The sequence below is a fragment of the Podarcis tiliguerta genome (genome assembly GCF_965153285.1).
Source record: "Podarcis tiliguerta genome assembly, chromosome: 3".
Classification (NCBI taxonomy): domain Eukaryota; kingdom Metazoa; phylum Chordata; class Lepidosauria; order Squamata; family Lacertidae; genus Podarcis; species Podarcis tiliguerta.
In genome coordinates, this window is record NC_139536.1 from 60,585,900 (window position 1) to 60,610,325 (window position 24,426).

The 24,426-nt window shown below is 40.8% G+C and overlaps 1 protein-coding gene and 2 long non-coding RNA genes across 8 annotated transcripts in view; 1 reads left to right on the forward strand and 2 right to left on the reverse strand.

Moving 5' to 3' along the window:
• Window positions 1-582: 582 nt before the first annotated feature.
• On the reverse strand, window positions 583-2,344 carry LOC310675047. The gene is made up of 2 exons (XR_014509886.1): window positions 2,238-2,344; window positions 583-766 (listed from the first exon to the last, which is right to left on the reverse strand). It is a non-coding gene; the product is annotated as an uncharacterized lncRNA (long non-coding RNA).
• Window positions 2,307-24,426, forward strand: part of AHI1 (Abelson helper integration site 1) — a 64,284-nt gene continuing 42,164 nt past the window's right edge. The window contains exons 1-12 of one of the 6 annotated variants that reach the window (XR_014509827.1): window positions 2,307-2,550; window positions 10,734-10,790; window positions 11,543-11,664; window positions 12,626-13,236; window positions 15,328-15,515; window positions 16,260-16,479; window positions 17,526-17,718; window positions 18,807-18,902; window positions 20,319-20,504; window positions 21,157-21,312; window positions 22,291-22,423; window positions 23,903-24,026. Coding sequence is in view for 5 of the 6 variants with exons in the window: in XM_083434790.1 (XP_083290916.1) it covers window positions 10,775-10,790; window positions 11,543-11,664; window positions 12,626-13,236; window positions 15,328-15,515; window positions 16,260-16,479; window positions 17,526-17,718; window positions 18,807-18,902; window positions 20,319-20,504; window positions 21,157-21,312; window positions 22,291-22,423; window positions 23,903-24,026 (2,045 nt within the window). In the remaining variant the exon portion in view is untranslated. Of the gene's footprint in view, window positions 2,551-3,510; window positions 3,563-7,593; window positions 7,912-10,733; window positions 10,791-11,542; window positions 11,665-12,625; window positions 13,237-15,327; window positions 15,516-16,259; window positions 16,480-17,525; window positions 17,719-18,806; window positions 18,903-20,318; window positions 20,505-21,156; window positions 21,313-22,290; window positions 22,424-23,902; window positions 24,027-24,426 lie in introns of those variants that run through there. The other 5 variants (XM_083434794.1, XM_083434790.1, XM_083434791.1 and 2 more) reach the window with 5 other exon arrangements.
• The window catches only part of LOC310675071, a 73,646-nt gene continuing 70,889 nt past the window's right edge, over window positions 21,670-24,426 (reverse strand). Inside the window, exon 3 of the long non-coding RNA XR_014509918.1 lies at window positions 21,670-21,807. This is a non-coding gene — a long non-coding RNA (uncharacterized lncRNA). The remainder of the gene's footprint in view (window positions 21,808-24,426) is intronic.

Below are 24,426 nucleotides of genomic sequence, written 5' to 3' on the forward strand. Positions count from 1 at the left end.
TGGAACATCTTTCAATTTTTTTTTTAAACAAATCTTTCATCATTGTTATTTATTATGACAGACCAACATGGCAACATTACCTGAATCTGTATGACCTTGGGTTAGTCTTCTCTGAACCTCTCTTACATTCAACCTTGTTGTGTGTGATTGTAAGCTGTAAGGAAGGACAATTTGTGACACTAAACAACCCATTCACTGAATACACATCTATTAAGGCATCAGGTTACTCAGTCCCTGGTGTAATTTTTTGCACACTAAAAGCACAAACTTTCTTATGTACAAAATATCATTTTCTTTTGCAGCTTAGACCAGTCAGTGGAGTCAGTCATGTCCCACATTTATGATGTTCCTCTGCATGTGTATATTACAGCACTAGTTTTGCAAAAATTAGCACAAACATAATGGATGGACCCTAAAAATGGTAAGTAAAAATGTTCCTCAGAAATAATTTTCCAGAGAGATAGGAGGGGGGGGGGGTTGGGAAGCTATACATGAGTGTAACTTCATCACCACCTAGAGGACACTGTAAGACTAAAACTATTTTTTTACATTTACTTTCTTGCAAGTAATAGCCATAGCCTGTTACAGTAATATTATGCTTTTATAGTAATAGTCTATTATAGTGTACTATTCTTTCACGTAGAAACCAGAAATCCAATTGGCTTGTGAAAACAGCATTCTTCCCTGCCAAGATCCAGGTTTGAGTTGTCTCAATGTTGTTCTCTCCACATCCATGGGAACATCTTCCATTTGTTTAGGCCCAAGTCTGTAGCAAAATAAAATAGTAACAGTCTAGACTGCTGACATTGCTCATCTGCTAGGCCAAACCTGCTTCTTTGCTTCTTATCCCTCTACAAACAAACACATTTGCACAAAAACATACACAAACATAAACACATAATGGTTCTCTCCTGGTTGCTAGGCAGTCACTGAATTATTTCTTAGAGCTTCTCTGTTGTTCTTGAAAAGTAAACTTCAAGGCTGAATATCTTTTTGCAAAAGTTAAATTCCTAAATTACAAACACAGCTTTGACTCAAAACAAAAGAGTAGTATAACATTTGAGACGTCTGATAACATTTGACAATTTTATGTAAATACATAAAATTTGTGGTGATCACACAGGGTCCCCGGACGTTTAACGGTCTATTGACCCCTGTGCCACCACTGTGTTCGCTTCCCCACTGCCACCAACCCGTTACTCTCGGGTAAAACACTGAGTCCAGACAGTTGTTAAAAGTGAACCAAATAAACAGGTTTATTTTATAAACATTAACAAGTTTATGGTTTCTCAGAGAATATTCCTGTCAGTATCTTAACTTTAGTTTCTTTACCGGCCTACACCTTCCTAATACCTTCTGACTGATTATCTCAACTGTTAGACTCCTCTTAACAAATTCTCTCACTCTCTTACACCAGACTAGCAGAACCCAGACCTATCTTCTCTGCCTCTTCTAACTCCAGACTGTCATCTCAAAGACACTAACTCTAACTCCTTCCTTGGGTTCCCATTGGTTAGTCATTTTACAATTAGTTAACCCTTTTCTTATAAACCCAGTATGTCACACATGTAGGAGGGAAAACGCCACAGCATTATATATATATATAAATGTCTCTAATGAACATTAATTTCCTATGTTGCCGAATGCATAAGTTGGCTTGAGTATTACTAGGTTTGCCTATTTATTAAAACCATGTTTCAATATACAAGAGGCTTCTTCTTTGGCAATCACTCGTAGCCGAGTAAGATTGTCTTCCATAAACACGGTTTTAACAGAGAGTCCGTAAGTGACTGTGGAGGCCAATTATGGACCCACACGTCCTTCCACAGTGGGGACATTGATTTTCACCCAGGAGTTGATCATGGTGTGGATTTGCCAAGCCGGCCTTCCTCTTAGCACGTTTCTCCCTTAGTCCTGAGTTAGCATTTTAATCCTTACATGGCAACCATATACTGTTAAGTCTCCTAGATACTGTGGACAGGAAAAGTGGGATAGAATTTCCCCCCACAAATAAAAATATTTACTTTTAAACTTTTTTATTGTGATTTTCAAAGCGTCCTACCTTTCTGTATTATTTTTTTTAGTAAGGGTTAGGGTAAGGGTACTTCCAGGCAACACGTTTGCTGTGTTTTCCACAGAAAAGAGTAAAAAAATATCCCATTTGGGGGGTGAGCATGGGCTGGCATTTTCATGCCAACGACGCCATGTGAGCAGTACCCCGGTACCGAACAACCTACCAAAACAACCATATTAGAAGCAGACAGAACGAGAGACGTAACTTCGCACACGTTTGGCTTGCCGTGCCACGTCGTTTGCGCATGCGCGCAGGCCCGTGGACGCCCTTGTTTCCTTGGCAGCCGTCAGCTTGTTTGAGGCGAAACCATTTGGGGCAAAGGGGGGTGACTGAAGAGGCGAGGAACGGAATGAAAAGGAAGGCCAATTGACCGGCAGGGTGAAGAAGCCGTCGGCGGCATCGGACGTAGCCAGCAGAGTCGGAGGCGGGGTAGGCAGCTGCCGTTGAATACAGCGCGGAGCAATCGAGGGTTGGAAGTGAGTTTCTAATCCCCTCCCCTCCCCCTTTTTACTGGGTTCCCACCAGGACCAGCTACGTGTCTGGTTGGGAGGGGGGAGATGGCGGCGCAAAGCCCGAAAAAAAGAAGCGTAGGCGGCCTCTGTGCGGGGGCTTCGTCCCTCCTGAGGGCGGCCAAGGCGCGGCCGACATTCTAAGCGGGAGGGGACTCCTGAGGGCGGTTATTTCCAATCCAGAACTGTGGCGAATAGGCGAGGGGCGGAGGGAGGCGCTTATGCCCAAGAGGCTTCACAGTCGGCGGCGCTTTGTCGGGCGCTGAGCGGGAGGCCTTCATAGCACGCAGCTTCCACGCATCATCCTCAGCCGCCGGCGAGCAACTGTCACGGAGGCCGGTTGGGCTCCCAACGGCTTTAGCGCGCTGCCTGCCGCCTCACAGCGCCAGCGGTCCCACGCACAAAGCAACCGGCGGCCTCCGTGTTCTTTTCCGTTAGAGGAACGGCATCCAGCGCCCAGGCGGTTCCTAACGGAGAAACCTGAGGGATGTGTGAGGGGGGAGAACAGAGTATGCAAGGAATGCAAGAAGACTACGAGTCCCAGCAGCCCCAGCCAGCACTACATCTCCCGTGGTTCACCTATGACAGAATGAGGTCCTATTAGGAGACGGAGCATGTACCTTGAAGAGGAGGAGGGAGGTGGGCGTGCGCGCCTCTTCAGAAAGCAGCGTCCATTGGCTGAGGCGTAGTGCGAGGGTGGGACTACAGTAGCATCGCCTTGGCTCGAGAAAGAAGGGAGCTCAAAATGTGAATCAAACCCGGTGATTTGGGTTGGGGCCGTTATTAAGGGTTTCGCTCTCCGCGTTGCTTAAATATGGAGTGGGCTAGAGAAACTTAAGAATCGAAAAGCGACGATGCCCCATGAAGCTCCCTTTTTCATTTGTGTTTGAATTCGTAGTGCTTCCCACTCTAGCTCAACGCGATTCAAGGATCGCCTCTGCTCGTGGGTGGTCCCCATGCTGCGCATATTTACTCGGAAGTAAGTCCCTCTGGGATCCAGTAGGGCTTGATCCTACGCAAGAAAGAGCTTTAAATCTGGAGTTAACGCTCCTACACAGATGTGCCTAGGGATGTCAGTTCTCCTTAATAGCAATCCTATGCGGAGGGGTAACTTCCATTGAAGAGTGTGGAAAATAATGAGTATCATTATCTCTCTCCCTATGGCTGTGAACTGACTTCTTCATGTCCATAGTCTACTGGCAATCCCAAACAGCACCAGTGACAATGATTCCACGATGTGCTTTGTAGTTGACTGTTGGGGTTGGATGTAGCAAAGAAGATGAGCTTTAAATCCTTGCTTAGTTTTGAAACTCATTTGATGGGGAGAGCTGTGGCCTTTGAAATTAGCCAGTTCTAATCTGCTTCATAGAGATGTGGGTGGCGCTGTTGGTTAAACCACAGAGCCTAGGACTTGCTGATCAGAAGGTCAGCGGTTCGAATCCCCTTGATGGGGTGAGCTCCCGTTGTTCGGTCCCTGCTCCTAGCAGTTCGAAAGCATGTCAAAGTGCAAGTAGATCAATAGGTACCGCTCAGGTGGGAAGGTAAACAGCGTTTCCGTGTGCTGCTCTGGTTCTCCAGAAGCGGCTTAGTCATGCTGGCCACATGACCCGGAAGCTGTACGCCGGCTCCCTTGGCCAATAAAGCAAGATGAGCGCCGCAACCCCAGAGTCGGCCACAACTGGACCTAATGGTCAGGGTTCCCTTTACCTTTAATCTGCTTCATGTGTAGTTAGACTAAAGGGAATAGTGAGATAATTGAGAATAATTACAGATAAGGATACAATATATTTTAAGTATGTTTAATTAAGAATCACATGAAATATGATGCTTCTCTGTCTTGTTAAAGATGCAAATGACAGTGCATGGAATCAGACAAGAAGAACTCTAACATTATATTTCAATGTTATCTAGATGTCAGAAAATATATCAAAATGAAAATTTATAAAACATGGGCATATGTGCATCCATTCCTTCTTTACTATACTGTATACATTATGTGGAATGACAAATTATTCTAAAGGCAGCTTTTCCACTATTAGGGGAAATATGTATGTTATTTTTATTTGTGTTTTTATAATATAATCTGGATTAGGCAATTCCTGCACTGGAAACCTCACTTTCTTCTGCCTATTTGAGTTGAATGATGAAATCATTTCTATTTAGAGATGGGATTACAATTAGTGAACATCCTTATCTTATTCAGGTTGCTTAAAGGACTATATTTACACTCTTTCCCTCTCCATTGACGTTTGTCTTGTTTGTTGCTTAATCCAACTGCATTGCTAATACATATAAAGCACTGTGTAATCCTGTCCTTTATTCAGAAATGTCTGGTTCAGTTCAGTGGTAAGTGCAATATAGTATTCCATCCGTAATTGCTTTTGTTAACATTAATTAAAAATGTAGGGAAGAGTAATGTATACAGTAGGTAGCCATATAATTGTTAAAATGCCTTAAGGCAAAAGACTACAGTAACAGTCTGCACAGGTATTTAGGAAGATGATGGCTTAACTCTGCATGATATCTTTGTGATGGAAAGGACTAATTGTATTAACCATGATACCTTTTTAAGTAAAAAAAGTCATGTGTAAATCTAAAATAAAATTTCTAACACCTAGAAGTATTTGAACAGAAATATTTAATTAGAGGAAAAAATGTAAAAAGTTTTCTGAATGTGGATTATATTATTGGTATATTATATTATATTGAAACACAATCAAAACTTTATCTGGAAATTATTTTCATTGGAATACTTATTTATTTTTTATACTTTTTTACTGTTAAGACAGTATAACTCAGAAGCATACATTTTCATTATATTGTTTTAATTTGAAGAACAAAGTGAAGATATTGCAAACTGTTAAGAACATGATTTTATCATGCCCAGAGATGCCTGGAAAAAAGTTAAGAACAACTTTGAAGCTGATTGAGCTTCCATTCTTTGTATACATTCTTTATGTCACTGATTTGTTAAATAAAAATTTGTTAAATAAAAACGTTTTGTTTCAAATGGAAAATTTTCCATAACAATTTTTTCCTTGCACACCATTGGTTTGGAATACAAACAATGTAGATTTGCAATGTTTAGATCTTTGCTTATATATTGTGTTGATCCTGATGACATATGTAATTAGTTCTTGTTATGAAACGTTGGCAGTTTTACATCAAGATGCAAGACGTAAGTTCTAAATCTTGATATCCAAGGGCAGCTTTATATGGATTCCCCTCCTTCCTTTATGGCAGGGGGTGAAACCTTATACTGAGGGCCATATTCCTCTGAAATAATCTTTTGGATGCCTTATATTGGCAGTGGGCAAAGGCAGAGTTGGCAGTGGTTGGGCTAAAAGTCTTCTAGGAAGACCACGGTTTTAAACCTAAAAGTTTTCTAGAATAGCTGCAATTTCCAACCTGAAGCAGCCCCAGGTAAAACATCTTGTAATAGTCCAGTGGTGAGGTTAACAGAATATAGATAACTGTGGCCAGGCCATCTCTTTCTAGGAGAGTTATAGTTGGTATATCAGCCTCTGCCCATAGAAGGCTGTTTGTGCTCCTAAGGCTTTCTGACCCTTAAGAGGTAAAGGTGAATCTAGTAGCACTCCCAGAATGCACATCTAATCCTTTTAAGGAGTATACGTTCCCTTTCGTAGTTGCTGAACACCATCACACTTGTTAGACAAGTTTATGGACCGTGTTCTGGTCCACTGCTGTTCCCAAACACTGGTTCAGCCCTTTTTCTGACTTACCTGCAAAAGACAGATAGACCTGGCTGTCATCATCACCCAACTCCACATATGCAGGTGACCTCTGAACAACTTGCCGAAGAAAATGATCTTTGCAACTGGCTGGTTGGGTCTAGTGAGGATCCTTTGAATCTGTGGCAAGAGAACAGGATATTTCCTTATTTTATTAACAAAATCCAACTTCAGTGGTTTTCCTAAATCTGTTCCACTCCCACCATTTAATATAACTTGGACCCTTTTCATCCAACAACCTGCTAACTGTGATATAAAGCCAGACAGATATATGTACTATATTTAGGAAATATATTGTTTGTTTATTACAAGCTTATGTAGCATACAAGCTTATGTGGTTACTTTAACATAGTACAGTCTCTTTAAATTGACATACACTTTCCTTGTTAATTAGCTGTAGCTTGTTATATACTCTGTTACTAAAGCAAGACAGCTTTGGCGAACCTTATTAAAACTTTTTGCCCAATTGCCTTTGTATTTACTCCACCACAGTTAAGCCTCGCCAACACTATGAGGACTTTTGCTGAAGGGTGGCGCTGTGGGTTAAACCACAGAGCCTAGGACTTGCCGATCGGAAGGTCGGTGGTTCGAATCCTCGTGACGGGGTGAGCTCCCGTTGCTCGGTCCCTGCTCCTGCCAACCTAGCAGTTCGAAAGCACGTCAGAGTGCAAGTAGATAAATAGTTACCGCTTTGGCGGGAAGGTAAATGGCGTTTCTGTGCACTGCTCTGGTTCGCCAGAAGTGGCTTAGTCATGCTGGCCACATGACCCGGAATTTACTGGCTCCCTCGGCCAGTAAAGCAAGATGAGCACCGCAACCCCAGAGTCGGCCACGACTGGACCTAATGGTCAGGGGTCCCTTTACCTTTACTAGTGCAAAAGCCTGGCAGTGCAACTGCCTCTCACTACTTCTTGCTCAGCGCTGTTCTCTCCTCATCTCTTATGCCTGACCCAAGTGATTCAGATACCCCAACAAGTGTTTTGCCACCAAGACACTGCCTTTCTTGTACGTATTCTTTCTCAAGTCTCTTCCTCTGCTGTCTTTGGGCAGTGCACCACAAACACCATGAACTCCTTTACTGACCAGCACAGACTGACATCTAGCTGACTAGCACCCTGCCATATATACACTTCTTCTGGCTCTCCAGTCCAGCTCCAGCCAATCACATGGTCTAACGGAAAATTCTAACCCTGCAGCCACCAACCAGAACGCTGCTTCTTTTGCATATTGTGAATTCTCTCTCTAACCGCTCCTGAGTTGTCAGTTGAATCCCCCCAGTGACAGTTGAACCAACTTCCACCTGACCAGACAGGACTCCCCGCATTAAACATTACAATGCACATTACCATACAAATGACAGAATCCAATCCACAATAAAACTGAATTCAAATAAGCAAGATTTCTTCACAGGGTTGAAGGAAGCATTCTTCAGGAATGATCCTAACAGCTGCTTCATTTAAGGTGGCCGAGACGACCCCTCCCTGCCAAAGAGGCGTTTAAAACTCTGGACCCAGCTTGTCGGTCCTCCCTTCTGGATTCAATGAGCCGGGAAGGGCAACGGTTAACCTTGCAAGTGGTGGGCCATTTTATTAAGCTGAGTTTTAATGTAGCCTGTGTTAGTTTGTGGCACTGCACTGGTGTTATAGTCAACTCTGACAGTTGCACTGGCCTGTCTCCACAGAATTAAATGCAGCAGGTGTAGTGTCACAGGCTGGCCTGTGCCAGTCAGCAGTCCCTCGTGAATGTTGCTAGTGCACTAGAGTCATTCTTTCACAACTTTTTACACAAAAAGCTATTCATGTGGAGTGGTTCACTGCTCTAAGGCATAGCTGTTTGAAGTGGATGAGCTCAGGAGATATCTGAGTTGGGTTTTCACACCTATGCAGATTCGCCACACGCAAATAGCACACAGAAACAATCATTTTCACTGTTGTGAAAGTAACAACTGTAGATACTTAAGAGACCAAAAGTTCACAGAGGACTGGGGAAAATTTGTTGAATATCTGGAGAGTATAAGTGAGGGCCAAATAACGCTAGAGGGATTTTAAAAAGCACTGTGAAAATACGAGAGGTATTGTTAAAAGGGAATAGAGGAAAAAAGGTTTAAATAATGACAATATAAACAAAAGAAATGCGTAAATTAATAACGACTACGAAAGATTTACGGAAAAGCTGAAGGAAGTCCAGAAAAGAAAGATTTGGGAAAAATCTGGATGTGAAAACAATGTATGTTTTGTTTTGTTTTTGTTGTAAATTAATAAAAATTATTTAAAAGAAAGAAAGAAAGAAAGAAAGAAAGAAAGAAAGAAACAACTGTAATCACATGATAGACTGCTTCACCTGAACAACCTACCACTGATAACAACTGCCATGAGGACTTGCACAAAGCAGCTTCTATGCAGTGGCTGTGACATGTATACTGACTTCAAACACTACATAGCACGTAAATGCGCAGTGAGGGTAGCCAGGAGGAGTGAGGCAAGCAGAAGTGTAAACGACTGCCCATGTGAAGCCCTTTCTGGCCAATGCATTAATCAAATTACATGATAAATTGTGCTAAGTCATAATTGTTTGGTTGCACATGCTAGGCAGGATTTTAGGAAGGGCATAGTATAGGATTACATAACAGCAAGCACTTCTGTAGAGCAAATGGTTAAGCTACAGCAAGGGAGCATTCCTGGTGGCTAAGCTACAGGTGTAGTGTTTTCTTTCTGTTGAGAGCTCTCCCACCCTACATATGAGCATGTAGAATTTGTATGCAGGCTGGTTTTTTTGGTGCTTGAAGATCGGCTGGTTATAGTGGGGTGCCATGTTCAACATTTGTCAGATGCAGTGAACTCATTTATATAAACTATAAATTATTGCATCAAATCTTCAGCAGGTGGGGCTAGAACCATTGGAAAACCAAACATGAGATTTCATGAATTCAGAGAATTCATGTCTAGCTTCCCTCTCCCTGTCTTCTTATACTTATTATGCCAGTAAATTATTCTGAGGCAAAGTGTGCATAACCCCAGGCACAATGACCTAAAAATGTATTTGAAGCAAATAAGAATTTTGGGCAATCACCGAAGGCACTGAAACTAGCATAGGCGCTCTACCTGCCACTGCAGTCTTAAACATTTGCAGTAGTGTGTATATGGCATCACTGAAGTTTTGTAACACTATTCATTATATTATTCTGCACTTTAATTCAGACTTAGTGTGGTGCATTGCACTGATGTATCTGTTAGTGCATCAAAATGTTGCTGGCTGATTGGTTAAGACATTATTTTAGAAGTCATTAAGGGGACCTGGTTGATTAGGTTTAACCAGTTGCTGCTGCATTAGGTCGGAGAATTTTGCTTACTGGTTTTTTCTTTTGATTTATATCTGTCTTACTGGCTTCCCTCCAGCCCTATATATTTTTTCTTGATGGTGATTTCTGTGGGCCTTCTTATGGACCAATTCACAGAGAATAAACCTTAAAACACATTTTTGCTTCCATGGGTTCTGCTTTTAGATATTTAGTTTACATAGAATAAGTCTACAACTCTATACCCATTTCCTGAAAGTAAAGCACAATGAACTCTGCTTTGGACTATAGGACTGTCTTGTAAATCAAGCTTTAAACAGTGAGTTGTTTAATTAAAAGAAGAAAACTTTACACAATTTAGGATCCAGAGAGCCAACTTAGGTGAGCTAGGGCTATTGTCCATTGAGGGAGATTAGGATTTTCAACTGGATATTCCTGTCAACCCATGCTGTAATACCAAACTTCTTCCATTTGTTTTATTTTTAAATTTTATATCCCACTCTTCCTCCTAACGGAGCTTTTGCAATTCTCATGTTTTAGAAGTCTTTGGCAAACAGCATGGGGGTCTGTAGTTGAAGAAACTCATGTCCCTTTCAAACTTGAGTCTATCGAAGAATTCATTAAACAGTCCTTTGGATCCTAGGCTTGCTGTTGATAAAATTAAGTACTTGCTTCATCCTTAATGTAAAGTGATAAAATACAATAAAAATATTGGATGGCTGATAGTTCAAACATCGTGAACAAGGGGTGATGTTCAAGTATGAGTGTCCACTGGTGGAAGAGAATTTGTTAGCTGAACCTGGAGGCAGGCAGTTTTCAGCCGTTCTCCTGTCTCCCCACCCTTCAGCACCCTGTGCTCCCCTTAAATCTCTTCCAGAAATGGCCCTTTGGAGTAGATTTAAAAGGTGTTGTAAAATGAAGTCGGGAGGGCGATTAAGTCTCCCCTTTCCCCATAAGATGATAGTCACCATTCCATATTACCCAAAGTTAATAAGCCTGCAACACCTTTTCATGTTGTGTCTGATAGTTTGTGTTAGATTGTTCACTGATAGTTGTCTTTCTCAGTGTTACTGTCCTATAACATATTCTGGTTTTCTTTGCAGAATGAAGAAAAGTGAAATGTGTTGAGTTGCCTTTGAGGGTCATGAAAATGCCAGCAGGTATGTAGTATATGTGCTATAGTATTTTTACCTTTTGCGTTGTATGAACCATTTACTGTTAAATTTTATCTGTGTAAAGAAGGGTTATTATTACTGATTAGTTTTTCTAGCATTGCAGACCTGGGTCCTGTTCCAGAGATGATAACTGTACGCCCAAAGACCCTGACAGCAATTAGTAGTGCATGTGGATATGCATTCATGTCTGCATTGTGATGCAGTAGCTAGTTTGCAAGGAAAGAATCGGCAGTATTATCACCACAGTGTCTGCTTCTTTAATTCTTAGCAGAATTGGAATTGCAGATCCACCCTGCCAATCAGCACTTAGGCTTTTTACAATGGGGTTTGGCAGATTGGAAACAGGGTATTTGTTCTTGTTTTCTATGGCTAGCAGGAGTCATGGCCTCATATTATCAGGGATCACCAACTTTTTGGGGCCCGTTTCCGACAGGAAACACTATTGTGAGCACCGCACACAGCAACCAAGCACACACTACAACCTTTTCTATTGATGACAATAGAATTATTTGTTTATTTAATAATAAATAAATTGTGGATTGTGGTGAAACCTCTAAGTGGTTCTAAGAAAGCCTTTTTCAGACCTAATTTCAGCAGGGGAAGTAAGAACATCTGCAGGGACATGTGTGCCCTTGGGTGCACCTTTGGCATGAATGGAAGAGAATAACTGGGCTGTGACAGCCATTTTGAGCTAATAAGCTAATGAAAGTGATGAAACTGCCGTTTGACCTTTTCAGTGGAGAGTGAAGCCAAGGCAAAAACCAAGGTTCGTTTTGAAGAAATATTCAAGAGCCATGCTGACCTAGCAGATAAAAAGAAATTGAAGAAGAAAGCATTAGGCACGCCAGAGAACATTGTGGTGAGTTGGCTACTCTATGAAACTTTGTTTGCCTGTCTTGGCAAAACGGTTTTAAAAGAGCAAAACTTAGTGTCTCATGCTCAATTCCTTAAGAAGTATGAAGAAAAGTGGACTGTTCTTTGCAGTTAATTTCTTTCGGAAAGCAGAGATTGTTGCAGCCTTGGGGTTACAAAGACCAGCACTTCAATCTCATGATTTAGAAAACGACGGCCTTCAGATTCATGACGGCTGTTTCTTTTACTATTACGCTGTTGGTAGTGGAAGTGGCTCACTATACTAATTCGTCCTTTTCCATACATGAAGGAGGTTCTGTGAATGTGAAAAGAAAAGCACTTTAATTATCATTTTAATATATGTTGTTTTACTGATGCTTATATTGAGGAACAAAGGATACTACTACTTTATGCAGGTATCTAAGTTCTGTGTGTCTCATCCACACTCTGTACATTTGGTTCAGGAAACAGCAGTGAGTTACTACACATACAATTATACTAATTTAATGGCTAAATTACAATTTGGAAATATCTCTTTAAATGGTTTGTTAGGCAGAATTTTTAAAAGATCTTGGTTACAATAATTTCTTACATTTTTATCATGAGGACATTTTGTTAAATATTATTTCCGTTACACTAGATCTATACACCCTCCTCCTCTCAGTAACGTTTATTTTAACAACATATAACACCATACTAGTAGGTCAATTTTCCAAATACTCTGGAATACATTTGAGGGATTTTTTCTTAAAATATGCTTTGAAGAATATATTAAAAGCTTGGTCAAATCTAGAATCTTTTCATGTGAATTCCATCTGTTGGTTGCTACATAAAACAATTAAGACTCATCTAAAACTTCAGTGCATGCGATAAAACTAATAATGTACCAAAATATTAGTATTGTAATACATATGCTTATAATTATATAAGAGGTGGCTGACTTTTCAGTGTTTTTGTCTTGATTGTAGCTTGAAACATTCAAAAATCATCTTGGCATTACCCAAGAAAGTGAAAATGATGAGGTAATTATAAATGATACTCATAACCCAGAGGAAAGGAGTCCACGGATTACAAAAAGCAAGCTCAGACACAAAGCCTCAGTTGCAGAAAAAATAAATAATAATGTTGTTAGTGGAGAGGAAAGCGTGCAAACAACGTCTAATAAGAAGAAGAAAAAGACAGTGTTACACGAACAACTTAATGAGGAAGAAAACCTACGTGAAACTAAGTTGGACAGTTTTGAAAAACAGATTCATGTTTTTTCAAAGAAAAAAACAAAAAGTGTGTTAGAGGCAGATGCATTTCATCAAAAGGGGGACGGCCACATAAAAAGTGCCTTGAATGGAATGAGAGGGAGATCTGATTTAGATGAGGAAGAGCAGCTAATTCAAGCCTATGAGCAGCAAGTGGCTGAGGAAGAAGCAAATGCAATTAAGAAGAAAATAAAAAAGAAACTTAAAGAACAGATGTCTGAATTCACCCCCAATGTTCAAAGCCAGGAAATGGCACTGAATAATGAAGTGAGCAAAAAGAAGAAAAAGAAAAAAGAAGTATCTGTTGTATCTGAAGCTCAAACAAGGTATAGTGGCGAAAAGCAAATTGGTGTGGATTTAAATCTTTAACAACTGTTTGATTTTCATTGCTGTTGTTGAAATGGAAAGAGTTGTATGGCTCTTCCCCCCTCCCCAACCTGGACATACCATTTTACAGGAGAAAATGTCATGGTGTTAACTTATCTGAAAAAGCATGTATGGTATACCAGTTCTTCTCCCTCCTCGCAAAGTTACTTTCTGAGTTGCTGGGAAGTCATGAGTTGTTGCTCCTGTGGGAGGTGAAGGCGGGACTCAGGAAGGAGTGCAAGGTAGAGGAAGGTGGGCAAAATCGCACTTGGCTTTATTTCTATTTCCCAGCTCAGCTTCCAGGCACCAGACCAAACTTGGGGAGAATCTTTATTGGTTTCATTGCCTTTCTCTCTTAAGGTCTTCCTCCTAGGTAAAGGTAAAGGTACCCCTGCCCGTACGGGCCAGTCTTGACAGACTCTAGGGTTGTGCGCCCATCTCACTCAAAGAGGCCAAGGGCCAGCGCTGTCCGAAGACACTTCCGGGTCACGTGGCCAGCGTGACATCGCTGCTCTGGCGAGCCAGAGCCGCACACGGAAACGCCGTTTACCTTCCCGCTAGTAAGCGGTCCCTATTTATCTACTTGCACCCAGGGGTGCTTTCGAACTGCTAGGTTGGCAGGCGCTGGGACCGAGCAGCGGGAGTGCACCCCGCCGCGGGGATTCGAACCGCCGACCTTTTGATCGGAAAGCCCTAGGCACTGAGGCTTTAACCCACAGCGCCACCCACGTCCCTGTCTTCCTCCTAGACACACACTATCTGTTTCCTATCTTTAGAGAGGAGAGAATAGAATCATAGGAAACTGCCTTATACCAAATCAGGCTATTGATCCATGGATTTCCGTATTGTCCCTGCTGACTGGTAATGGCTCTCTTGGCTTTTTGACAAAAATATCTGCCAACCAAACCTGGAGATGCTGGAGGCTGAACTGGGATCCTTCTGCATGCACAGAAGATGCTCTCCCTCTGAGCTAGGGGCGTCCCCTTTCCCCTTTGTGTTGCTTGGCAAAAGAAATATTATCATCTAGGTTGAGTGGGGCTGTGCCCCTGTTGTCTGTTGCCTGGGTGACTGGGTGAATGGTTCCCACCACATCATCTCTTCTCCGCTTGTTGACAGCCTCTGTTCTGGAACTACTCTTTGCATGAACCCAGCTTGGTGGGAAGAGATGATTCATTTGTATCACTTTCCTTGCTCATCTCTAGATCTCACTTCAGGGGGGCAGCTAAGTCTAGGGATGGTAGCAATGCATTTGCAATACGTTGACCCTGCCTTCAGTTTACATGGACTCCTTTTCCTCCATCAAAGCCAGGGGTGGGGAACTGGATCCAGTCAGTGGGCCGTGCTACAAAGGAAAATCCAAGCTGATCCCAGCAGGTTTTAAGTTACTGCTGGTCAGCTGATGGGTCTGCTTTCTGCTGGTTGACGGTGATGCCAGCGAGCCTGAAGTTGCCGTCCCACTCCCTTCCCCATGAGCTCATAGGTGCGCCAACTTCAAGCTGCCTTCTGCTGGAATTACCAAGTTCCCAATGGGGAAAGTGGGGCTTCAAGTCACCGCTTGAGTTCCCTGTGGCAATCACTGTGCCGCAGCCAATCCCAGCAGAAAGGGATAGGTGCTGACATCAGGCTCTACTTTCTATGGTGTCAACTGTGCTATAGAGCTCACCATGGGGAAATCAGTAGTGCAGCCAATACCAGCTGGTCTGTTCTCACTACCAGTCATCTGATCATTGGTGAAAGCAAGCCTTCTCTGCCAATGAAAAATCAGGAGCACATTCTCCCTGCCTCACACTTGATCTGACATCTGGTGCGAGGCAGATGGCCATGACTTTGGTGAAATGGCTTTGTGGGGCCCATGTCAGGCATAATTAAGGCTCATGGCGCCCCCCCCCCCCCCCGCATGGCTGACCTCAACTAACCACCTTGGCTGATGGTTGGAGTTTTCCTTACTTGTATCTCTCTGGCAGACAGCAGTCATTATTTTGGCAGGTTTGGGCAGGGCTGGGTGTATGTATACATTCCCTTGTTTAACAGCGAGACTTACTTCATTGCAGTGCAATGTCCCTCTCTGAACTACAGAATGACCCAGAGGAAGAAAATACCCGCAAAAAGAGATCATTGGAAAAACCGCTCATATCAGAATCTAAAGAGGATGGTGTGCTAACAAAGGAACGGGAACTGGAGGAGGATATTGAAAAACAGAAATCTAAAGGAAAGAAACCGAAAAGAAAACCCAAAAAAGGTTTGTGTGGCTACAATTTGAACCTCCACAAATGTGCAGTACAGAGCTCATTTATGTGGCTGCATTGTGTGCTTTTAGTGACCTAGACTGCACCATCCTTGTGGCAAAAAAGTTGTCTGTAGTTTTTCACATGTGACCTACTGTGATTTTACACAAGTGAGCTTTCCAAACCTAGGTTGAGGGGTAGCATGTAAAATACTACTTTGTGCTCATCATGGCTGATTATCTGCTGACTATAAGCCTTGTGCAGTCCAATTAGAGTGAAAATTGTACTGTGAGCATGGAGGATGAGTGAGTTGCCCTTACCTCACATTTATTAACAAATAAATATTGAAATAAGGACTCGTTTATTTGCTCAAGAATGGTCCTGCTATGTATGAATAACAATTTTTGGAAGTGGTCTCTTCGTTTGACCACTTGGAACATGTTGGAATATGTAATTAGAAAGTTCTAGCTGCGTCTGCTTTTTGTGTGTGTGTGTGTGTGTTAAACTGCTGTTCATGTTAATAGATCACACGTAAAGAGTAATGTTGCACATACTAATAGCCTGAATTTCTATTCACCTAGCCAGTTTTTGTCCAATAATACATGCCTAGATATAAGGAAACATGCTGTCGAATATACTAACTGGTTTTTCATAATGCGTTGTAGAACTAGCGGGGCTTGGTAACTACAACAGGTGTTTTCAATTTAATTTTGATAATATTTAATTCTCACTTGAGACAATCTTCCTTCTGCTCCTAGTACTAGAAGAAAATACCCCGAATGCTGATGAAAATACATCACATGTGACTGATGGAAGTGTTTCACCGGAATCAAAACCTGTTTATGATGATAGCCTCGTTTTAGGGGTTTACATCCATCGAACCGATCGACTTAAAACTGATCTCATGGTATCACATCCTATGGTTAAGGTTCACGTGATTGATCAGAAAACTGGTCTATATGCCAAGAAAGAAAATAGGTGATGTAATTCACTTTTAAAGTTTCCTTTCTCTTCTTCCCATTAATTAACTTATCTCTCCAATTTTCCCACACCAAATGTGATTTACTGTAAAGACTTCTCAGTTGGGTATTGATGTCCCTGGAATATCTTCCCTGCTTAACTTGCATGTTCAGGATTTTAGTTTGTTTTCATAGATATATGTGCTTATTCTCTTGAATTGTGGTTGAGCACTCTGGAAATATATGCAGTCAATTGCAGGCAAAATGAAAGGCTACCAAAAAAACCCTGAAATTCAGTTACTTTTCAAAGTTCATCCTCAAGAGACTATTCTGTTTAGGTAGTGTTGCCCATCTATAGAGGGCAGGGTAGAGTGTTCATCAGATAATGCCAGAAGGTGGACTGAATGAGAGGCCAACATGGAATAAGGGTTGCATCAAACCCCAGAGTAGCTTCTAATACATGTAAAGGCCAGAAAGATGACAGCAAAGAAAACATTACTCAACTCTGTACTTGAATAAGATTTAAAGCTGCAATCCTATGCAAGATTTCCTTGGCAGTCCCCTTAAACTAAGTGGAACTTAACTTTCAAATAAATATTCATAGGATTAAGCTATGCCTCTCATATGCAAAATCTCTTAAGTGTGATAGGAAGCACACTCCAAGCATAGCATGTCAAGTAAATGTCAGGTTTTAACCAGCAAAAAGAATGGGTTAAAATGGTTAAGCACAAAGCACAGAAAAATGCACATTTCTTGGGAAGAATATAGACATGAATTTACAACCGTTTGGATTATTTCCTTTAACTGTGCCTTTTGTCAATGTTGTGCTACATTTGCTTTGAGCCAAAGTTATTCAAGCTGTCCTTGCACTTCACAGGGCTGTGGATATTGTACCTAGAATAGTCTGAGTTGGAATAAGTTTAAAGCCATCTGACACATGGCTGTTGAACATTTCACATACACACCCTGGTAGCATGAATGCTAGACTGTTACATTCCCCATACTTCCCTTTTAAGCAAAAGTCTAGCACAGTTGGACTGAACAGAGTTTATTGTTTTTATACAGCAGCCGATCTGTTTCATCTTTTTATGAACAAGAAAAAGTGGGACATATTCTTCCCATTATGACTCAACCGTATGATTTTAAGCAGTTTAAGTCAACACTTCCAGAATGGGAGGAGCTAATCATTTTCAATGAACGCTTTAACTATTTCCTTCAAGATACTGAAGAAAGTCCAAGAATAATCCTGTTTTTTGAGGTACAGAATGAATTTCCATTTCATCATGTTACCTTTAATTTTGGCAAGTATCTTTTAATATTTTAATTCATAGATTATTTGAAAGGTAGGTGGCATAGGAATTATGGATTGTGCCCATTCATGTAAGGACTCCCACTCGCACAACAGAATTTCTCTTTCACCATGCATCCCAAAATCTCTCTTGGGGGTTCCTCCAATACTGTAGAGCCAATTTCTGTTGTTTCGGCCAGGGAGGAGAAGTGCAGGGACATGACTCGGTACTAGAGCATCAACTTTGCATGCAGCAGGTCCCAATTCAATCCCTGGTATCTCCAGATACGGTTGGGAAAGACTCCCTGCCTCCAACTCTGAAAAGCTGCTGCCAGTCAGTGTAGACAATACTGAACTGCTAAGGCAGTTTCTGTGTTCCTAAGCAGAAGTCATTGCTCCTGTACATAAGCCAGCTGACAATAGCAGGTGCATGGTTCTCTCAAAATTTCTTCTTAGGCCTCCTAACAGCTTTGTAGGGGATGCCTGGGAGCTGGGGAAGGAGACAAAGTATGCAACAAAGAAGCTGCAAAATGCATTATTTGAGGTTTTTCATTGATCCTTAATGAATATCCTAAATCATTTAGTTTTTGTTCTTGTTTTTATTATGTATTTTGTGCTTTTTTAGCTTGTATTTTTATGCTGTGAACTACTTTGCTATCTACAGATGAAGGGGGGGGGGTATGTAAATCTAACAAATGCAAAATAATAATAATAATCTTCCTGAACATGCCAGCTCTACATGTTTTCCTGCTAAGAAAACCCGTATCCACCATATTTGAGGCATTTCTGCTTGTTTATTCTAAGTGAGCTCCCACGTTTTGAGAGCTGAGATGTGCCAAATGCAGGAGAACTCTGGAATTCTCCCATTCTGCGCATACACACACACACAAAAGCAGAGCTCACTGTGTGGGGGTGGCATGGAGGTTCTTTCATAGGCCCCACTCTGTCCCTGCAAATAACATTCAGAGCCAAAAGAAAATAACTTAAACTAAAAATATTCCTTATCATAATTGTTGATTGATTTTAACTAAATAAAACTTTTTTCCCAATTTGGTCAGATACTTGATTTTCTGAGCATGAATGATGTAAAGACCAACTTTGATGTACAAGCTAAGGAAAGTGGCTTTCGGAAAATCTCTTGGGCATTTCTAAAGGTATTTTATTTATTTTTTTAAATGGGAACTTTCCCCCTAAAGTTTCCAAATAAAATCTAAGCAGAAGTGAACATAAACTTCTGTGTTCAGTGGTGAAACTATATTTCAATCTTGGTTGTGGTAATAGATGAACTGCAAGCACATTTGTTCAATAAATGTACAAAATTTAGATGAGGTACCCAAAAAAATCCCATGAAGGTGTTTTGTATGAAGGTGGAGTTTAGTACTATTGCGTTTCATAAAGCCCCATGTTTCCCCTGTGTGTACTGTGGTATCCTTTCAGAACTGAATTTGAAAATCTCTGTGTGCATCTCTGCTGCATCTTATGGTAGAGATGGTCATAGCATAAGCTGACTGAAAACAAAGAAACCAGTTACCAATGTTCACCAGCAAATGCACAAAGGCCTGTACCCCTGCGCCAAAAATGAGCCCTAATTCTGTTTGAGTGGCTTCTCAATGTTAATTCATCCATACAGATGAAGTTATAATCAGATGATCTGCTGATACCCAACTGTGTGTACTACATCCTCCCATAGGAAATCTGTGCCCACTATCTGCGGTTGCCAAACTATAATGTTGTGGTTTTAAATTGTCACATCACAAACAGGGTTTCGTCTTTCTTTATTTAAAATTTGTTTATTCTGTATTTACAGCCTGCATCATATCCAATCCCGGGGCAGTTTATATATTTACAAATAAAACAATAATGTTAATTGTTTATCAATTAAAAGAACCCACAAGTGTGAGGGGTGTGTGCTGCCAAAGCTAGCATAGATAAAACTCCAGGCTCGCAGCCAGTTTTTGTCTTTAAGATTTATTTACAAAAGTTCAAACGGGTTCAAGAGCTTCAAAGGCATGTCCGTGCCTGTCTCGCTAAGATGCCTTGAATGGCTTTTTCTTACTCCTCCTCCCCCAGCAGGCCAATCGTCGAAAGACCCGCCTCTTACTTCCTCTGTTCAGTTAATAGCTAGTTCCGGGCTCTGAATCCCCCCTCCCTGTCTCTTCTTCCGATTCAGATGAGAAATTGCTAATTAGCTCTTTCGGCTCTCTATAAGTCATTGGCTCTCTAGCCGTTTGCATTTCCCTAACAACAAGAAACAGATAAAATACTAAAAACAACAATAATTGTCAAACTGCAAAGCACTTCCCTCCTTCCATATAAGGCTGACTAGATTAATATTTCACAAAATCTCAAGTAAATAAGTTGGTGTCAACTCTCCTTCAGAGGGAAGATCATTCCATGAACAGGAATGAGAAGGCCCTTTTATCATAGCATGATGTACCTCTTACAGCAACAGAACATCAAAAATGGACTTCTCCAAAGTTCTACTAGCATTTAGCTTGTCAAAACTACATCATTGTCACCCACAACTAGTAATCACACATTTTTTCACTTTGAGAATTTTGTCTTTTCAGCTTGTGGGTGCGAATGGAGTTCTGAATGTTGGTGGAAAACTACGTCTCCAACTATATTGCCCTCCTCCAAGGTCTAGATCGCAACTAAATATTGTGGAAATTTATGATTGGTGGGCAAAATGTCCCAGAAACCATTACCCCTCAACACTGTATGTAACTATAAAGGGCATTAAACTTCCAGAACATGTAAGTTTAAGTTCCATGTCTACCAACTAAACTTCAGCAGAGATATATCTGTGGGCGTGAATCTGAGAAAAGTTGTTTCTTTGTTGGCCTTTTATAACAAGCTGTAGAACAGAAACAATTGGCATGTTCCCTTAAATACTTGAACATTTCACATCTGGTTGCTCCTGTCCAGTCATCGCTGGAACTTTGGTTACTTTTCTTCCAGCCAGGTGCTGAATTTTGTATTTAAAGGGAAGGGAGAGAGATCCATGAAGCATTTTCAGCTGCTTCTTTCATTCAGTCTGGTGAAAATCTGCTGAAGTGAATAGACTTGCAATAATAGAGATCTATCAAGGAACCTAAAATATATCTGTGTTACATTTATTTTATTTTTAAATGTACCATTTCTAAGATGACTCTTTCTAGATTTCAGAAATATTGGTCAGACTTCATTCATTTCCATCTTAGATTATGATCCATTCTGCAGTTCTTTTGGATTGATATGTAGCATTAGTCATATTTAGAGTAGACCCACTGAAAGCAATTGACTTAAGTAACAGAAGTCCCTTTCAATGGGTCTACGTAATTGGGGTATGGCTTTCTTGGATATCACCCTGATAGTTTACATCTGCCAAAAGAAATTTGTCCTATTACACTTTTAATCTATTTGTAGGTAGATCCTTCTTTACGGTCTATGATGGCTGTTCAGCAGGAGTATCATTCTCCATCATTCTTGGACCTGCAAAGTGAAGTATCTAAAAAAGCAAATAGTTCTGGACCACATGTGAAAAAAGAAGAACGACATAAGTGGTCACGATTTCCTGGACAGGCAAGAGTTTTCATACCTTTATACATAGGGATTATGTTTCTAGGGTGCAATCTAGAATTGTATAGCATTACTTTCTTGTTTTCAGATGCAAGCACAAAAACAAATGGTTTCACCCCCCCCCCGCCCCAGTGTATGTGAAAAGTCCCAACCACTAATAATTTCCATGTCAACTCTGAAGGTTTTGCAGTGTTGCAGTAGAGGCGTGCGTTAGAATTTAACAGTGAAGTTTAGACAGTCAAATTAAGAAAACAGCTTAGTAAAAAGCATGAAAATTAGTGTGTTAGCACTATTACCAGTGTCCCCCAGATTTATTTGGACCTGTTCAGGCAGTACTTTTGTCCACAATATTATTTTTCTTTTAATTGAATGGGTATATATCTTTAAAAAGCAAAACAACCAAGCTAACAATTACATACCAGAATTCTACTTAGCTGGTTGAATGGGAGAAAAACCTTGTTCCTCAAGCTCATGCATATCTTTCCCCTGCTTCCCTCACTGTAGAGAGAAAGCGACGCGTGCTTTCAGAATTTGCCATGCTGATTGCAAGATCTACCTTACAGAGTCATGGAGATCCTACATTTAAGCATAGGTTCTCTGATGGCAAAACGGCCTGTTACCTTATTCATGCTTTTAAAAGAAGCATACTTAAATTGACCACTTTTATTTTGACGGAAAAGCAGTCCTGGGGCTCTAATACAGAATGTTCTCTAAACCAGAACAGGGGTCTTGCTGCTCCACTTCATCTCTATCCTGCCAGGGTTAAGCAACTAACTGGCTCAGGGCCCAGATCAGCACCCCATTCTTCCATGCCGGTGAACACACATCTGCCACTGTTCCATTTTTTCTATGTTAACAGCGCGTTTTTTTATCAAAAGTTTGCTGTAAACAGTCTATCACTGATACCTTCCTGGAAATAGTTACAATTAGTTGATGATGAAAACAAAACTGTGGAAATAACGGCTTGCTTTGGAAATGCAGGTTTGCCGTATACCAAATAAGCATCTGTTTTCCCTACGAGCGGGAGATATGGGATGTTTCTGCATTCGCTTTTCCGAAGACGGACGAACCTTAGCAGCAGGTTGTGCAGGAAGAGATGCTTATCCTATTATTTGTAAGTCGCAGCCTTACGGTGTGTTTCACTTTTAATACAGAGCCTCAAAATAATAAGTGTTTTTGTCTCCTAGTTTCATGTTTTTGAAAATATTGCCCTAAGACACAAGTGTTACTTTTGCTGCATCCTCTCGCAGGCAGAAGAAATTGGTTTGTGGGACAGCGGAGGGAGGTGGTTTTCAGTTTAAGACTGGCAGAGGGGGCTCTCTTGGTAATTCCACAGTCCTGAGGTAGCCTAGGAGAGGGCATTCTTTGTGACAGGCCCTAACTTATGGAATTCCTTCCCCACATTGATGCGTTTGGCACCTTCATTATGTAGCTGTGTCAGATGCTGAAGACACACCTCTTTACCCTGGCCTTTGACACATGAGAGATATATTTTACAACCCATCCTGTTCTTGTGGCTGTAATTTATTTTAAACTGTATTTAATTTTTTAAAAAAATTCTTTAATATTGTATTGTTTAAATGTTGTATTTTAAAATGACTAAATAAATAAACATTTTATATATATAAAAAAGAATAACCTGCCCTGGACCTTAGGGTGAAGGGTGGGGAAAGAAATCAAATTAATGATAATGATAATAAAAAATGCAACAACAATAACAATTGATGTAACAAGCAGTTAAGTTTGAACCACTTGTCAAGCCTCCTTGGGCTCCATGGTTGAAGAAATGATGGTTATGATTATATCTAGCTGATACTGCCAAAGGAGCTCTGGGCAACAAACAAAAGATGGGATATAAATATGGAGGGGGGAGAGAGAAACATATCGATATTAGGTACTCTGAGATGGTTCCAGAAGGGTTTTGAGAAGAAGTAAGTGTTGAGGTATTTGAAGGATGAACGTGAGGGAGCACAGCTCGGAAAAAGCAGCAAACTGCTACAAGCAAAAGAAGTGACATAGAAGAAAGTTTGCAGATAAAAATATGTGTAGAAAATGAATGTGGCTTACAGCAAATGATAGTGTAGCCAGTAATGACTTTTGCAGTATTTGTGGTTTCTCACCAACCTTCCCTATCAATGAGCAGTTACGTAGCAGGAGAAAAGGACACTGAAATAGTCTTGAATTAGAGTGCTTTATAATGCCATTTTGCGAAAACACTTTATTTAAAAGTTTACCACGCATACATAATTCTCATTCAGCCACTAGATGGAAATAGATACTTGCATGCTTATTTTAAATTTAGACTCTTAACATACATCTGGCAGCCACTTCTGAAAATCAGATGCTGGTGGAGGCCAGATATAACTATCATGTCCAGTAGCTGCCAGTAGCTTATTCTCTCTGCATTCATTTAATTTCCTTTTAAAGCCATCTAATCTGGTGACTATTACAACATCCTAGGACAGTGTGCTTATGTTTGTGTGAAGTACTTTTTGAAACCAAATAGTTTCCGTTTGGATGCTTCCTTGATGTTCATGATTTCTTAATGTTACCTATTCCTAACCCCTTAAAAAGCTTTTTGTGTTTTCATCAGTATATGAGATTCCTTCTGGGCAAAACTTGGTGGAATTTTATGGACACCTGAACATTGTATATGATCTTTGCTGGTCAAAAGATAACCAGCATCTCCTTACCGCATCCTCAGATGGTACGGCAAGGTTAGTATAAGTGAGTTCATCTTATTTCAATGGTAACATAAAGTGAATTAACATATTATATGTCTGCCTCTTTCCCTTCTTTTTCACAGACAGGGTGTGCGAGAATTCCATGACAGAACCACTACAGTTCCACTGCAAGGAGAGTGGAAGGTTTTTGTGTGTGTGTGTTTTGCAACTGCTCCCTACCTTTAGGGCCTTAGTATGTGTAAGGGTGTTGTGGTTATTTAATAAATATCATCCTCATAGGATCACTTTTCGGCAAAGGCAATCTCTTGAGGAGAAAATAAAACAAAACCCTCCACTACAGACATCTTTTTGACTGTATCCTGTTCTCTTTACCCCCACTTAATATAAATTTTTACTTTTTATTGTTCCCCTTTCACTCTTGCACTAAAGAAGA